The sequence below is a fragment of the Bombus vosnesenskii genome, unplaced genomic scaffold (genome assembly GCF_011952255.1).
Source record: "Bombus vosnesenskii isolate JDL3184/JDL3185 unplaced genomic scaffold, Bvos_JDL3184-5_v1.1 scf7180000016274, whole genome shotgun sequence".
Taxonomy (NCBI): domain Eukaryota; kingdom Metazoa; phylum Arthropoda; class Insecta; order Hymenoptera; family Apidae; genus Bombus; species Bombus vosnesenskii.
Genome location: NW_022884343.1, coordinates 3,702,162 through 3,719,048, shown reverse-complemented (window position 1 = coordinate 3,719,048; position 16,887 = coordinate 3,702,162). Strand labels below are relative to the sequence as shown.

At 36.2% G+C, this 16,887-nt stretch overlaps 1 protein-coding gene across 8 annotated transcripts in view; it reads right to left on the bottom strand.

Annotated features, from left to right (window-relative positions):
• The window catches only part of LOC117242443 (cAMP-specific 3',5'-cyclic phosphodiesterase-like), a 350,276-nt gene that overhangs the window by 148,314 nt on the left and 185,075 nt on the right, over positions 1–16,887 (bottom strand). For 2 of the 8 annotated variants that reach the window (XM_033509115.1, XM_033509116.1), the window contains exon 1: positions 2,421–3,710. The exons of 4 other annotated variants lie outside the window; for them this stretch is intronic. In XM_033509115.1, coding sequence (XP_033365006.1) covers positions 2,421–3,442 — 1,022 coding nt within the window. In that variant the 5' untranslated portion in view covers positions 3,443–3,710. Of the gene's footprint in view, positions 1–2,420; positions 3,711–16,887 lie in introns of those variants that run through there. 2 more of the 8 variants (XM_033509117.1, XM_033509118.1) reach the window with 2 other exon arrangements.

The window sequence follows — 16,887 nt, the reverse complement described above, 5'->3', positions numbered from 1 at the left end:
GATTTAGATTTATTTTGTAATTAAAACTGACACGAAGTTCTATTAATTTTCATTTATTTCCTACGTACTACGTAATGAGATTAAAGTCGATTGATACTAAAATGAAATTTCTGAAAATATAATATGTCGAATAAGTTTCAGAGGAGATTTTAAATTTCTCTTGTATTTATTTTACTGTTCAAGTTGAGATGAAATTTGGTTAGTTTCGGACAATCTCCTTCGTATTGTCGAAATTCTGGGTGGATGAAAGCTGTATGTAATGAAATGAAATTTATACAAATTACCGACCATATACCAATGGAAATATCAAAATCCATTCTCATTATTCAAATTGACACAATTTTACGAAATTTCGTTAATTTCTATTAATTTGCTGCATATTATTTGGCGTTTATAACAGATTCCGTGTAATTAACGTGATTCTACTAATCGCACGTTTCTTTTAACTATGTATGCCGTTTCGTTGATGAATCTGCGTGTTCTCATGATTAATGAAACAAATAACCGCATAATCAATATTTCCACCGGCTGTAAATAATTAATGGAAATGCTTTATATTATAATCAGCGGGCAATTATTGCGTACTCCAATTCGTCCAAGTCAAAATGAATAATTAATATTATTCTGTGCTTTTTCCTCTCGTTCGCCAACCGAGTCGTTTAACAATAACGGAAGGAATTGTTTTTCGAACAAACAACATGACCTTTACAAATGAAGATTCATTTTGTTTCTCATTAAATCCTGTATTTTACGCATTTCGAAGTTTCATTCGGTCAAATTAACTTTTTATTCCGATAAATATTAAAATTTCCATACAGACAGCAATAAAGATGTATTTCTATGGGTAATAAATGGATAAAATTAAGTTTTAAATTAAATTCGAATTCATATCAGATGCAAGGAAGTAAAGATTATAAAGGAATATTATAGTCGACTCCTATTATTATCATATATAAATAATCGAATCTCTCTAAAAATAGGCGAATGCTCTTATTGAAAGCGGAAACTGGGCCAGCAAAACGGGGATTCGTGTAGCTACGTCGAATCAAATCAATCTGTTAACATACCCAATCTTCGAAATTGCTCGACTCGAAAACGTGCGATCAGTGAAAATGGTCGGCCACGATGTCGTGTCACGAACAAATATTCCACCTAATCACCACGATCTCACAATGTCATCGTGAATGTTTCTAGTACAACAGAAACTCTACCTAAGCTTCCATTATTTTTAATTCTATTCTAAAATTAGAATCGTGGCAAATCCATTAAAATGATGTTTTTTAGATTCCTTGTTTTTGTTGCTATACTCTATACTACATTTTATAGTCATTTGATTATAGTCTTGCAGTTATTATGTTTGATAGTCACATTATAGTTACATGTAACTACTGACTTATAGTCAGTACACTATATTATCTTTATGACGGATTACTTTTCTGTAAAAAATAGAAGAATACATATGATGATAATATTCCATTATAATGTTTATTCAGAAAATACGAAAGTGATATGTGTGGTTTAAAACCTGTATATTTTCATAGACTGATCTAAATTGCAATATATTTGAAATCATACTATCCTAAAATTGTTAAAGACACGAATGAAATCAGAAATGAATGAAGAAAACGCTGAATCCAACTGAAGCTCAAATTTAATCATTGCACAGCGTTTCTTCGGTTCTATTTACGCGCAACAAAATTAGCTTTATTCTAGGTTCGAATTGATTCGAAACATCGAGTTGTTTCTCTATGCAAAGGATGCAGTCCTTGACCAGAGAAGCGAGAGAGTAACACTAAAAGGGTCATGTGTAAACTTTCCTCCATAATGAACTCTTACTCAATGTTAATTAGTGGTAACGTTAGATTAGAGCTTGGAAAGCTTACGTGGCTAGGAGCCCAAGACTCATTTGTTTATCTCTTCACTAGGTAGGTAAAGTCTGACTTGCTTCCTTCGCCTGGATGGGTTGAACATGCGAAGCTTACTTAGGATGGCTCAACGCTTCATAATATCTAGGAAACTACTATTGACGTCTGAATCTTGTTTGACTAGGTTAGGTAATTAATAAGATTTATATCTCAAAATCTACCTTTAAATTTTCGCAATTCCACTTCAAATATTCGTTATTCAAATATCTCAAATACCAAAGTTCCGCAAATTTTTATAATCTCATATAGCAACATTTTTTAAGATTCCTATCAGACTTAGAATTTTCAATTTCCTCCTGAAACCAATAGACAACAGCCAACATAATTAAACATTATAAGAAGCGTTAGCCTTCACGAATCTTAAAATACAAAAAACGAAACACCATTTACCCATAACATCAAATGTAACAATAAACCCAAATTTCACATTCTGATTACCCCACATCTTGACAACAACTCGTTAACGCTCAATCTACGTATTATCTTACTACTCACTCTAGGAACACGTCGGATTCGCTTCTGGGTAACACCAACCTCGGCAGAACGATCGCCTTCTTGCGTCTACTCTTCAGCGTTTGCGCGGAAAACTGGAATTCCATAGATTGAATCGGCGAGTATGGACTCAAAATGGTAATCTTCCTGTCACTGCCACCTGGACTGGTCAGAGAAAACACATTGGAAGGCGGTGGTAAACTAAGATGCTGCGGGATTTTTCTCTCCAGCCCAGTATTGGCAAACAGACCACGTCTAACTTCGGCATTTAGACTCTCCTCTCTATGAAGATCGTCGCTACTCTTTGACTCAACGGTCATGATCCTCCTAACATCGCTGCTAGAAGATGTCAGGAAGCTCCTGTAATGACTCTTGGAACTTGTCACGTGAGACTCTGAAGACAGCGACAGAGACTCCAGGCTCTTAGAATCCTCTATGTATCGCTCATCCGCGCTCAGAAAGTTCCTCGAGGTTCTAAGACTCTCCATAGATCGAACTGTCATCTGAGTCTCACTGCCGGTGGTTAGAAGATGCTGTTGTTGTTTCTGAATCTTGGACAGACTCTTCACTTCGGGTTCGTAATCCTCCTGACTCGACGAAGACTGAGGGCTTCGATGGAACAGACAGGCAGATCTGTTCTCAGGAAACCTGGATATTTTGCTCCCCCCCTCGCCCACTCTTAGGCTGGTCCTCGTAATAGCCTGCTGTCGAGTCATCAGAAGAGACTCTGCTTCCTCTGGAACGTCCAGGGAATGGCAATGTCTGTCCGAGATCCTGGTACCCTTTTCATCGGTCACTAGAGGCTCTGAGGTGTCCTCGTCCTTTGAGATGTTCTCCACTTTATTATCGGAGGCACCGTCCATGGTGTCAGAATCTTCCGTGGAGTCCCTTTGTTGTCTCGCTTCGAACCTGCTTTTCGATATAGATTTCGAAGACAATAGGAGCTTGCTTTCTGATTCTTTGTGAGACAGTTTGTTGACCAAGGTTAGAGATTCTCGTTTCTCATCTGTGTCGTCATCATCCATTTTCTAGAGTTTCTGGGTAACCCACAGGTTGACGCGGAGGTAGAAATGGTTTATAGGAGAGGATTGGAGAGGATTTTAAATGGCATAGGCAGATTGAGTGGGTTTGGGCTGAAACAGCGCTGACAATCTCGTGGTTCGGGTCACGGGTGACCGTATCTTGATCCCTGTTGGGTTTCCCGAATCATCACAATGAGAATCACGGTAGCCACGATACGGCTCGAGCCTATTTCTGTCTCTTACGATGTCTCGTTCGATGTTTAACTGGGAAGCTGAAAGAGTTAAGACCTGTGTCTTTTAATGTCATTGGGCTTTCGGGTCTTTTCTTTCGGAGTACCTTTAGTCACCTTGGAATTTTTTGGTTTCTATCATTTTGCATTAGAAATTTAATTAAATTCAATTTTCAACTGGAACGTATCAGCCATTCTATATTTGAAATTCAATCGAATTTAATTTAAGATAGAAGATTATAGTTTCTACCATTTTATCGTTGCAACTTAATTTAATTGAATTTAATTTTGAACGAAAACTGACGGTTTCTGTAATTCCGCGTTTGGAATAGTTGCGACGAGAGATTTAGCGAACTATTTGAATCTGGATCGACTATAACCAAACAGGTTTATCATAGTTCTCCTATCGACTAGATAACCCGATAGATTAACCCAGAAACGTTTGGCTCTCAAGGATTAGCATGCTTTCGCGTGAGCCTATATCCAGGTACGAATCGTTATGGATGAGCATGTTTCTCTCATCTAATTTCAGATCGTTCATTAACTACTAGCGATATTTCGAGTTCAAGTTATCAAGCAGACCTTGATGAAGTTGATTATGTTCTATTATTGTACAACAGATTTTACCATGATACGCATTATGACTATACACATCGATAGTAATTTATCTTCGCGTGACAAATTTGCTAAATTTTTAATGCAGGTATATTTCGATTTTTCTAAGACTGTCATTAAAGTTTTTTAATTTTTTAGCTAAATGGGCGAATAATAAAATATTGCTTATTTTCGACCCAATAGCCTAAATTTGAATAAGATCAGGATACTATGGGAAGAAGTGATTAATTCTCAAATATCATCAAATCTACGAAAATTTAATTATCGCAGATCAAAAATCCTCTGAAACTGAAGCATCAGTGGACCATACACATAGCAGGAAACACTATCAGGTTTCTCTACCTTTGACTATTTTGTACTAGCGATCAATTTTCCACGAAACATCATCCTTCCTCCTTCCTCCTTCGTTCCACTTTCGTGCAGCTATGAAAAGTCGCATGGATGAGAGCCTGGAAACGGAAGATCGATCCGTCTCGCATCACCGGTTGATCCAATCGTCGTTAGCATCGATTCTAGCGAGCGCGTTAACGCGATTGCCACAATTTTACGACGGCAACAATCTAATATCTCACTTTAAACGATCAGTCGAATTGACTGAAGTGGCATTAGGTTAATCGATCCCCGGAAAATCCAGTTTCAAGCTTTTTTCCTCTGGATAGACTCGCGAACTATGCTATCGATCTCGAGTTTCAAAGAACAGTAGAGAATTAAATAGTTTTAATTTTTGAAACTGGATTTTACAAAAACTGTTGCTTACAGATATTGCTAATTACCGAGATCTATAGACGGACTACGTGCTGCGGGTTTTCAAGTTGAAATGGGTCGTTGTTTTCGAATTCCATGTTTCAATATTGTTACATTATTAAGTTAATTTCATGCTGGTTTGCAAACACAACGTTTCATTTGGAACGAGACTGGCATTGAAGGCTCGAACGATCGTTATGGAAATTGATTGAAGCGAGTTTTCGAAATCACCCGACACTTCAATTAGCAGTGGGACAATTGTAAGTATGTGGAACATTGTTTATCGGAAGTTAATTGATTCTCTGGTAATATATTTGACAAGCACGAGATGAGATGATATACAAATGATTTTATCGTTTGGTGTCAATTTAACGCCAACTTTAGTTCAAAAACTAAGAAACACGTAGACTGGTCCAAGCGCGTAATTCGCGAACGCGTGTGTTAAAGAGGCTACCTCATTTTCGAAACAGGTCAAAACCGCCCCACTCGTAAAACCTACCCCGCTCTTCTCAAGAATGGTAATCGTCGTGCTGAAAATGGGACAACCCTGTCAAGGTCTCAATTAACCACTTTAAAATTAATGCGAAGCATTCACGGACGCAAAACCTATTAAGAATTTTTAAGTTTCTCGTCGTATGAACCGTACAGTCATCGACTATGCATTTCGAAATATAATATAGTCATCGACTACGAATCTCAAACTACAATATAGTCGTCGACTATAAAACTCAATTCCCACTGCGAATACTAGGTACGTCGATAATTTCAAACGCGGCACGCAAATAAACATTAAAAAAATTCCAGTAATAATATTCAACAAAATGACAGATAAAATGACGGATAAAATGACGGATAAAAGAAAGTTGATAGTTAAAAATGAATAAAGTTCGTAGCGTATCAATTTTCAGAGTTTCTTCTACTCGCCGTTATAACTCGAGTTGATATCGAATTCCATCCGTAGGCGAAATGAAATCAGAGCCAGAGGACGAAACAACTCGCCACTGAAATTAAGAGAGAAATTGTTCAGATCGAATTAGCGACGCGTGATTAATTCACGCAACTGCCTTTGAAAATGGGATACGTCTGCACAGATGGTCTCTCCAACACGAACAATATGAACAATAGATGTCTGCTCGGACGCTTCTCGCTTTGGCACGCAAATGGCGTTTAATTTAGGCGACGATTGCCAGGGGAATGCGTTCGATATTATGGGACACCGTTTCATATATTCTTGGACCCATCCACTGTGGGAGATGATCGCCTGGAGCACGTTCCTAAATTTATTTTCAACAGCTTTAGGATGAGTCGTTTCGAGGATCGAATGATGCTTATTAATAGATACTACGGTAGCATGAACATTGGCGCGAGTTCGCGAACCCCAAGTGATTCAGTGATTTAGTATGTTAGGGGAATCTTTTATAGGGAATTATCAGGTTACTGCGTTTCCCTTTTCGTATCATTTTTACAATGCTCTTTGAAAAATGCTCTATGGCTTCTATCGGTCTTTCGGTGCAAACGTTCTTTTAACGAACAATTCGATAAATCAAAATATATTTTCCTTGTTAGATATTGCAATTTTTATCGCGCTCGTAATTCGCGTTAATCGAGCTGCAACATCCCGAGGCTTTGAGAGGAAAGCCTCAGTTTTTACCAGAATACTCAACTACGATACTTCACTCGATACCCAATCCTAACCTCAATGTCAAGGATTAAATCAGAAGCTTTTGATTCCTGAAACAGAATCTACAGAATAGTTCTTTGTTGTAAACTCAACAAACGATCTAATTTCTCCTGGTTCCACCGTTTTCCCGATATCTTTTTCCCTTTGCCAACATTGCTCGGTAAGCAATCTCCGCATTCCGCTCCAATTAATTATCTTCTACGCTCATTCGAGGTTGCAACGAGGGGATGAAAAGTTCATGCAGACGAAGAATCTCAATTACATTCGGACTTCGTTTATTGCCAATTATATTTATAATCGACGCAAGTGTGCTCGACGATTTTATATATTCGCGTGTATTTCAATATTATTGAGAGGATTGATAATTCCTCCATTCTCTGGGAATCGCTTTAAAACAAAGCAAATTGTTTTGCGAAACGTGATATGAAAAAACATGACGATTAACGTGAGATTGTTCGATTGCTATTATATTTTCATACACGTAATATACGCTGTGACTCATATCGACTCTCGAATATCATTCAGGCGAATATTCCCTGAGACATTGCCGCAGTTGCCTCTCAGGATGTTTCCGACAAAACATAATTAATGGAGGACCTTCCGGGTCAACGATCACGTTACTATCGTGTTGCAGGAATAAAGCGACGACAGAATGATAAATCCTTGAAAATATAAATATTTGAATTAGATTGAAATTAGGAAATGTTAAAGGAAACAGACGAATGGTTGAAAAAGGATTATCTTTCTAAGGATTATAGTCCTTTCACAAACATTATGCACAGCTCTTTTCAAATAGAAATCTGCACGTTTCTTCCTTTCCGTGGATCCAGTCCAATCATCGCTCTATACAAACGGAGTATCTCGGTTGAAATGCGACAGAATACTAATTTGTGAAATATTCGAATAATCATTCTCACTATCTCGGAGAATAATTTTTATTATTTTGTTACCTCGTGAGATATTATAAATAAAAAAAATCGTATTATCGTTTGACGATCTAACAGATAGATTTGCATAATTAAAAAGACAGTCGAAAGGAGGAAGCGTGGTAGAAATCGATTATAAGTAGAGATTATAAATAAAGATAGTATTAATGGATAATTTTTGAACAATCGTGAAAAATTTCCCGCGATACCAGGAAAACGTGCCAGAATTCACTTAGAATTCTTTCGTTCGATTGTTTAAGAGCTCTACGACTCGACCTTTGCCAATTTAATGCTTTAAGGAGCGAGGAACCATCCACCCACGTTGTTTCACGCGATTTATCGTGTCGACATTTAGTTACGCTTCTCTTAATCCGAGTAATAAAAAAAGTTTTACGCTAAGCCACCCACTCCACGTTGTTTAATATTACGAGCGAGTTTATAACGATGAAAGAAAAATATAATCGAAGAAAGAGAAGCATAGGAGCACTAACAAAAAATAATCAGAAGAAAAAAGATACGATTAATCGCAAAATTGTGAAGCTCGAGAGTACAAGTCCTGCGCATGAAAATATAACCTGCAATCGAAACACTCGCAAAGAAACCGATGCGCTGCAACAGAAGGCAGAAAAGGGAATCAAAATCAAAATACAGAAGCCAATTAGTCCGAAACTGTGGTAGCTGGGAAGAATAGATTTTACACATGAAAACCCAATCCCTAATTGATACTTGTAAAGAAACTGGTGAGCTTCAACAAAAGATAAAAAAAAAGGATGAAAATTAAACTACGGAAGCCAATTAGTGTAAAAATTGTAAAGCCTGAAAGAACAGACCCGACACATAAAAGTCCAACTCCTAATTGTGACACTCGCGAAGACCTCGTAAAGGTACTGGTCCGCTTCGACCAAAGAGAAGAATGGAAAGCAAAAAGAGAATCAAAATCGCGAGAAAGAAGATCAACTAATCCAACGTCACAGAAGACCGACTCAGAGGCCTACGATACTATCATCGACGCTATCAGAGAATTAGATCACGTTGCGTGGGTCAGGCGTTCAGTCGGCTAGCACCTACAGCGTGCTCATCGAAAGTGTTCCAGTTTCTCTGGCCTTTACGTTAAAGGCGAATTCCCACGCGATAGATTCTCCTCTCAGCGATTAGTTTTCGGATGATTTAGGGGATTTCATAGGCCAGGTGGGATTCTAGCCAGATTGCCAGAGTTGTAGGTCAAAGCTAGACTTCGTCGACTGTGAATCGCTCTGATAATACACGTTATTGCAAACCAGCTGTATGCATCGATCCAAGCAGACGCGATCCGCTCTGCACGCGCCACTTGATCATTGCCGTTTAGTAATTCACGCTACTGTGCACATTGTGCGGCGTGTGCCACCAGATTTCAGGTTTCGCTGTCAGACTTGTTGAAATAATCGTGGAAAGTAAATCATTCGGAGCTTTTAGGGAATTGGATTCTCTGGCTGCGTCTAGAGAGTGACTGCATAAAGTATTTAAGGACTATTGTATTTATTATGATACTTACACAGACCTAACCTAAATCAAAGAATCGATAGTCATAAGTACTTGGATCGTCGTTATTGCAGAGTCGTTTTCTTTCTCCGATTGTAAGCAATCGAAAATATGGACAATAAATATGGAAAATAAGGAATTTTGGTCAATGTGGAATTTTGGAGAATGGTGTTCATGGGTTAGGTGGTAGATTTTCGAGAGAACTTATGGCAGGAACAGCTAGGCGAAGTCGACAAGAAATCAAAGACTCCTTTTTGATATCGTCGTCGTCGATGAATTTTTTAGGGAATATTTCCATGACAAAAGGGACTTTAATTGACATCCGAAACATAGAGGAGTCAATAACTTTTTGAACGAATATTTTCTTGAAAAACAAAGGAAAGAATTTCTGCTATGATTTTTAGCAAAGTGGCAATGCATATTTTAATATGAATACTCTTTAATCCAATATGAACAAAGAGGTGTTGATGCCTTTTTGAAGAAATATTCTGTTGGCAAAGGTGAAAGAATTTCTGTGGAGATTTTCAGCAAAGTTTCTATACATCTTTCAACGAATATTTCCTAAAAAATATTTCTTTAAAAAAAAAAAAGGGTCAGAAATTCTGATCGCGATGCGGATCTAAACATCTATATCACATCTCGTCATCTGGCAAACTTGCTTGATCTCCAACCTCCACCTAACATGACCTACTTTAGTTCCCAAAATTATATAAATAGTTCTTAGAAAAGAAACAGTAGCGTAGTATCCAAGTTCTATCGATCTGTGAGTACCAAGTCAAATTCTAGAATTTCTAAAATTAAAGAATATTCAAGAGAAAGCGTAGAGAGAAAACGCGACGATAGTTTCGAGTTTCATTGGTTGATTCGTGATTTCCCATTGCCTTTCTGGACCTTCGCGCTGCTACTCGACACCTGAAGCGTTGCATCAACCTTACTGGACCCCGGAGATGATAAAGGCCATATTCGAAGTTTGCCCGAGTCGTTGCTCACGTTATGGTGAGACATTCTAACTTTAATATCGATCCGGATGGGTCTGAATAAGTGCGTTTGTCACCTCTCTTCTTGTCTTTTTTCTTTTTCTGATAATAACGGTTAATAATTTGAAATTTTTATCGTAATTTCTAATTAGGCATTTTCGTATAATACATAATATATAATTCATAATTTTCCATAAAAAAATCTCTCGGAATCTTTCCCCATTTGCCGCCCAACTATTCGTTGCTAAATTATTGATCCAGGAAAGTAGTAATTTCGTTATTAAATATTTTTATATTTTTTAATTTCTTAACCTTCCTTAATCTTCGGTTAACCAACTGATACAATCTTTTAGTCATTCCCCACACCAAATACTACAATCTTCAAATTCGTACGATTACATAAAAATGTTATATATTGGAAGATGAAAGCAATTGTTTGCGTTCCAACGATCCTCGATTGTTCGCCACGATCGACAGCTCTCGTTAAACGAAACATTTAGAATCGGAATTCCCTATTACATGGCGCACGTTCTTGAAAAATAAACAAGTCGTGCATGAATATGTACCGTCGTTATTTGCATTTCAGACGAGGTACCGTGAATTTTCATGGTGACGAATTTTATTAAAGGCTTCCATCAATCGTGTATCGCCGCTCGAAATGCAGTTTTCCACCGGAAAAAAGAATTTATCGATCGTAAATAATCGCTTTTCGCGAGTGAAACGCTAGAGGAAATTCGGCACACGCTCGTTTGTTACGGTTGCAGGTGAATTACGGCGACATTTTCGATAAAATTCTCAGAAATCCTCTCCTGCTCAGAGATCGGTGTAAAATACGTGATTCGCGCTATTTCCACGTGTCTGTAATATTCGCGATTGCTGTATTTAATATAAAATATTTAAGAAACTTTTTTTTAATACAAGATTTTTGTCAAATTTCGTACGATAATTAATAGCAGGATTATCGGAATTTTGGAAATAAATTTTCGTTTCGATTCGGTTTGGTATAAAAATTTCGAAAATCTGGATTTTAAAGAAATCTTAAAACTACGAATTGAAAAGGAAATTTCCAACCTTTTCGAATACAAGTTTGGAAATAATTTACGAAGATTTCGGATTTTAATCGTCTTTATATATATTCTACAATTTTAGAAGGATATCAAAATTCGCATAACTCGAGGAAAATTCTCACAATGTTTTGCACAAATGAATTTTAACAAAACTGTCGAGAGATATCGATTTCCTTAACAACCAAGAGAAACATGCTTCTTGCGTCACAAGGAAAGCAGTTTTCGCGATCTTTTTGCATGAAACGAAGAAAGCTTCCGCAGTTGCAAAGGAGAATGACTCGTTAAGAACTTTCTCAACTAAATTCTAATCTCCCAGATGCAAAATCATGGATGTGACAAGAACAGTCTGTGATAAAAGAAAAACCTCTAAAATCATTCGTCTTTTAATACGATCGATCCGTCGTCTAACTTGATTGGAATGTGTGGCAACATGGAGATTCGATAATCGAACAAATATTAAATTATTTCGCGAATTCGCGCTGCTTGGAACAGCCAATCGAACTGCCGAGTCGACTGGAGCATGCAGGACCCGTAGTTAATTGGAAGCTTCCATGATATTAAAGTTTAAATTGCCATCGAAGCTGCAGCAACTTTGGTTTTGCCAAACTTCCAGTCTCCCGACACTTCAATAATTATCTTGCTTATAAATAGGGTGTTTAATGATCGCGTTATCTCAGTAAATTATTAAATTAATTAGCGTGTTTCTTCTTCCTATATTTTTTTAGTCTTTCAAAGTACCCACATTTTTCGTGTTTTCATCTGTCTTTTGCGAAATTGATAAAACGAAAAAAGATAGAATTAGAAAACGTTGGAATTTTTCATACTTATAGCAAATTTTCGTGCTATGTCTCGGGTGTTCGGTTCTTCTAATATTATTTGACAAGTTTGGATATTTTATATTTTCACTACTTTTTAATGGTATGGTATCATTAATACCTAGAATACACATTGATCGACGATGAAAATTATTGTATAATAAGTATAATTATTAATGGAGATTCATTAAACTGCTTGTATTGCAGTGGATCGAGATATTATAATATTATCTTTCGGTAAACTTTCTCTCTCTTATGAAAAATTTCTCATAATTAGTACTAATAGGTGAGATGATTAAGAAAGGTGATAAAGTCGAGCAAGATTCTCGAAACTCCATAAATAACGATCGCGTCTGAGATAATAATTACCCAGGCAGAAAGAAATGAAATTACAGTTGATAATTAAATCTTGCTACTTGCTAACTCGATAATTTACAATTATTACAAATTAATCCTAGCAACTCGTCTACTGTTATACAAAATTTCTTATTCCAAATCTTTCATTTCTCAATTTTGTAATTTCACGTCCATCTAATCGACGAACTCGTAACTCGAAGTGTTTAGGAAAATACGTATCTGCCCTATAAACTAAACGAAAAAGATTTCGAAACATACGTTCACAGGAACGAGGAAGAATTTCTCAATTTAAGAACAAATAAATAGACAAAACGAAACGTTGGAAGGAAGATTGGCGAAATAAAATTCAAAAGGTTTCTCATCGAGAGTTCGATAGTATCGTTTAGCGAGCTTCTTGTGTAAAGAAGAGATTGTGGATTTCTCGAGCGATGCGAGGAGAAAGAGAGAAAGAGAAGGACCAACAATTTCCAATCACGAACGCAACCTTTTTGTGCGAGAGGATTTTCCAGCGAAAACTCCCGCGAGAAAATCTATTTTTTCAGGGAACGTTGTCTGCTCCTCGGAGAATCCCTCGAGAGTCGAGTTAAACTACCTGTTTAATTTATTTATGAGCGATTTCTATGCGACCCGTAACTCGTGCTCTTTTACTGCCTTCGTATTATAACGAACAGAAGCTAATTTTTTTAATTCTATTTGTTTGCTCCAAGGGATTCACCTAATTGCTTTAATCTTCGATATTCGTTGTTACTTCGTTTACGAACGAATTAATAAACGATTTGTTCGCAATTGTCATAAATTGATTTGTACGCGTGGAATTCAATTTATTTTCCTGGAAATTCGTTTACCTGCAACTAACCTTGATTTATGCATTATTGCCTTAATAAATTCGGAACGAAGCATTCAGAATCCTCCTAAATGCGTTTGCAGATATGTACACGTTCGTGATAAATTCGACGATTGTCTGTTGCAACTGAAATATTCTGGCATTTTTAGGAAATCTCAAAATTCCAATTCTTCGATTTTAGAGGAAAGAATTTAGCAAAGTAACGATATCAAGTATCAAGTATCAAGTGTCAATGGTATTAAATTACACGCAAGCGAACATACTAAGGAATAAAAGGTGACATCGTGCCGTGTAAAAAGTAATAGCAGCTTCGTGAGCTGAAAAAAGTTTGTTGCAATTTAATCCAATGATAGTATCAAGTTAGATAAATAATTATTAGTCAAGTATCAGTGGTAATCATGGTATCGAGTTACAAAAAAAGTAAATATCATCGATACGAAAAGAAGATACCTCGTAATATATCTAATAATGATATCAAGTGTCAAATTAATTAGCAGTCAAGCGTGAATAGTATTAAATTACACAGTTTCACGCTTACTGCGTCAGAATTAGCATTTCGTCCATTTCACGTGGCGTGGTAAAATAAATCGTTCCACAGGCATCGAGCAGCATTGGCTATTTTTCACGTTTCGCGGGGGAAATGATGCGAGTATCGAGGATGAAACACGGCCAATCCGAGCTTCTCATACAATCGACAACGACCGATATCGATCGACTTGATTCGTCAATTCCCCTGCAACGTTTCGCTAGCGATAAACCATTTGTTTATTCCAAAGATGCTGGCACGTTCCATCGAACGTGTAATTTTAAGAAAAATTCTTTTTATTTCGAACATGAATCTGTGGCAATAAATTAGAATGTTCCAGAGATCCGTAAAATAGGATAACTTTTCGGATATCTTTTAGAGTCTTTTAAGTCTTTAAAAGTTGAGAAATTAAAAATAAAATCTATGCGCATGAAAAATTAAAAAGTTTGGAAGTTTTCATTTCCCTGGGAATTTTTTAATTTTTCCAAAATACCATTGTAAGATCAGTATCGATACTAGTATTATAAACAAATAATAATGAAAATATTCGACAAAATGTTCGATGAAAATACCGTGAAAGCCTGTGGGAATATTTTTTACCTTTTCACGGAAACTCTCCACACATGATTTGACATATTATTTTCTGTTGCATGAAAAATACTGGAATTTTATTCCGAAATACTTAATCCTCCAATTTTTCCCAGCATCTCCCTTTACAAAGTAATCATCCCACAATTTTATTCAAAAGAATGGAGCATCCATATAATTAGATTATTTAACGTGAACATTGTTCCCGTTACGTGTTATTTTAACAAAGGACGCACTCGTTCATTGTGAAAGCAATACTACCTTGAATACTACACGCAGAATACGAAATATCAACTCGTTAAAGTAACATTTTTGCGTCTGTAACGCTCCTATCTTTATAAACTTTACAATGTTCGTTCTTTTTATCAGAAACACGTGTAACCTTTGGTAAATGCGAATGGTAAGAAAGTTAAATTAAATGAATTTATAGGAATGCATTGTAATTCCATATGGAAAAATAACATTTACATTGTTTGACAAAGTCTAATTGGAAAGTCTAATTAAGACAAAAATTCTGAACTGTAATTTATTTTCTTTCTAATTTGAAACAGTCGTATTCTTAAATATTTAATTGCAAAACTCTGCTACCAACGTTTTTTAATTTCAACCGAATGTTTTCATTTTTCTGCCAACAATCTTTCAAACTTAGTTCTACGAATTTCTGTATTCCGCAATTATAAGAAGGAAAGGTTCTTTCATCGTGGCATTTTCCGTGTTTCGCAAATACACAACGATATACGACAAAGTTTTTAACAAAATTTCATCATTTAGCAGAGTAAATTCGACGTAACTGTCGCTCTCGCTCATTTAGGGAAATAAAGAATTTCACGAAAAATTGGAGAAATTGTGATAGACGAGTACAGATTTGCCATCTCGGAGAAAAAAGCTTATCGTTTAGCTGACGTACAAGCGCAGTTGAATTGGTTAATCACATAGACACGGAGCTCGTTAAACGTTCGAACGAATTCTCATTTAACTCTTACTTTAATTACACGTCCGCCGTTTTGCATTGCGTAAAAATGAATCAAAATTGATGAAAGAGAAAGATAAATGTCGTCAAAAACGGTGCAGGAGTGTCTTTGAAAAAAGTTTGACGTTTTAAATATTTAAAAATCATGTTGATCTGTTAAGGTAAACATATTGTCCAAAGTTTATTCAAAGAAAATATTTCAAATAAAATTCAATTAAAAAATCCTTCTAGTATTACACGCTAGAAGCCAGGTATTGCATACTTAAAATGTAAGATCACATTCTACTTAATCTCATGCCATTTTATACAAATATATGTACTACAAATATGAAACAGAAATTGTATCATATTTTGCAGGAATTATCGAATTAAAAAAATATGTTCGTACTTCTACAAATTAGAATAAAATTCGATTGAGAAATTCTTTGAGAATTATACACTGCAAGCTAGTATCGTGTACTTAAGATACTTGTGATATGAAATAATGGTTTCTATCTAATCCTTACGATATGAAATAGTGTTCTCTATCTAGTCCTGTAGAAACGATATCAAATTGATATCACGAGTAGGACGACGGTAGAATGTCCACAATACGATCGACCGACACGAGTGCGTCCTAACTGGCAGAAAGCGACTATGGCATTTTGCATAATTCACACTGAAGCCTTTTAGCTCATTGTTCCATTTTCATCCTTTCTTCAGCAACCTTTTACCTGTTTCTTCCCACCTCGCTCGTCGTTTTAGCCTATTTCCTTTATCAAACATCGTTATACTATAATTTTAAAAAGGATACGGGGCAATTGTCTCGTCTGATCTCTAAAAATACTTTTTTCTAGAAATGCAGTCTACCACTTATACCGATTATAAGGGTAGCAAGAAAAATTAGGACTGCTGCTAATTTACTATGCCTGAGAAAGAAACATAGAGGCAAAGTAAAGATTAAAATAAATCACGAAATTTAGGAAAGAAAACTAGGAAACGGCACACAAAGCGTTCGATAGAATTGTTCTTCGTGAAACTGTGCTCTTAAATAGAATGGAATTTGTACCGGATGAAACATATACAAAATCGTAATCAATTTATTAGAAGAGCAAAAAAGTACACAATGGGGCAAAATATTTTCAGGAAATATTTTAATAGAACCGTTAACAGGATTCCTCGATTCTATCCACCGCCCGTTTTAACTGAAAATACAAGAGAAACTGCAAAATAAATATTACAAAAAAGGAAAGCAACGCAAAGCTAAGTTCACCGAGCAAACACCGTTCCGCAATTGTTAAAATGCTTCTCGACAAAAATAAAAACCTAGCTGCGTATTTCATTAATTTCCCTCTAATTAAAAGAAAACTTTCAAACGAATACAACCTCTTTTCTATTTCTCAAATACTATGAGAAGCTTTTTAAAAGTTTAATCAACGGTAGTTCAAGGGGAGCAGATACAGTATACAATTCTTTCAGGTTGCTGGAAATGGAAAGCAGAGCCATAGGCTCCCTTAAAATACAAACAACCGTGTGCAGTTCTCTGCAACTAGTTTGTATTTGGTGGAGCAACGAGCACGAATTAGCCCCGGGCGACAGCGTTTTCTGGGT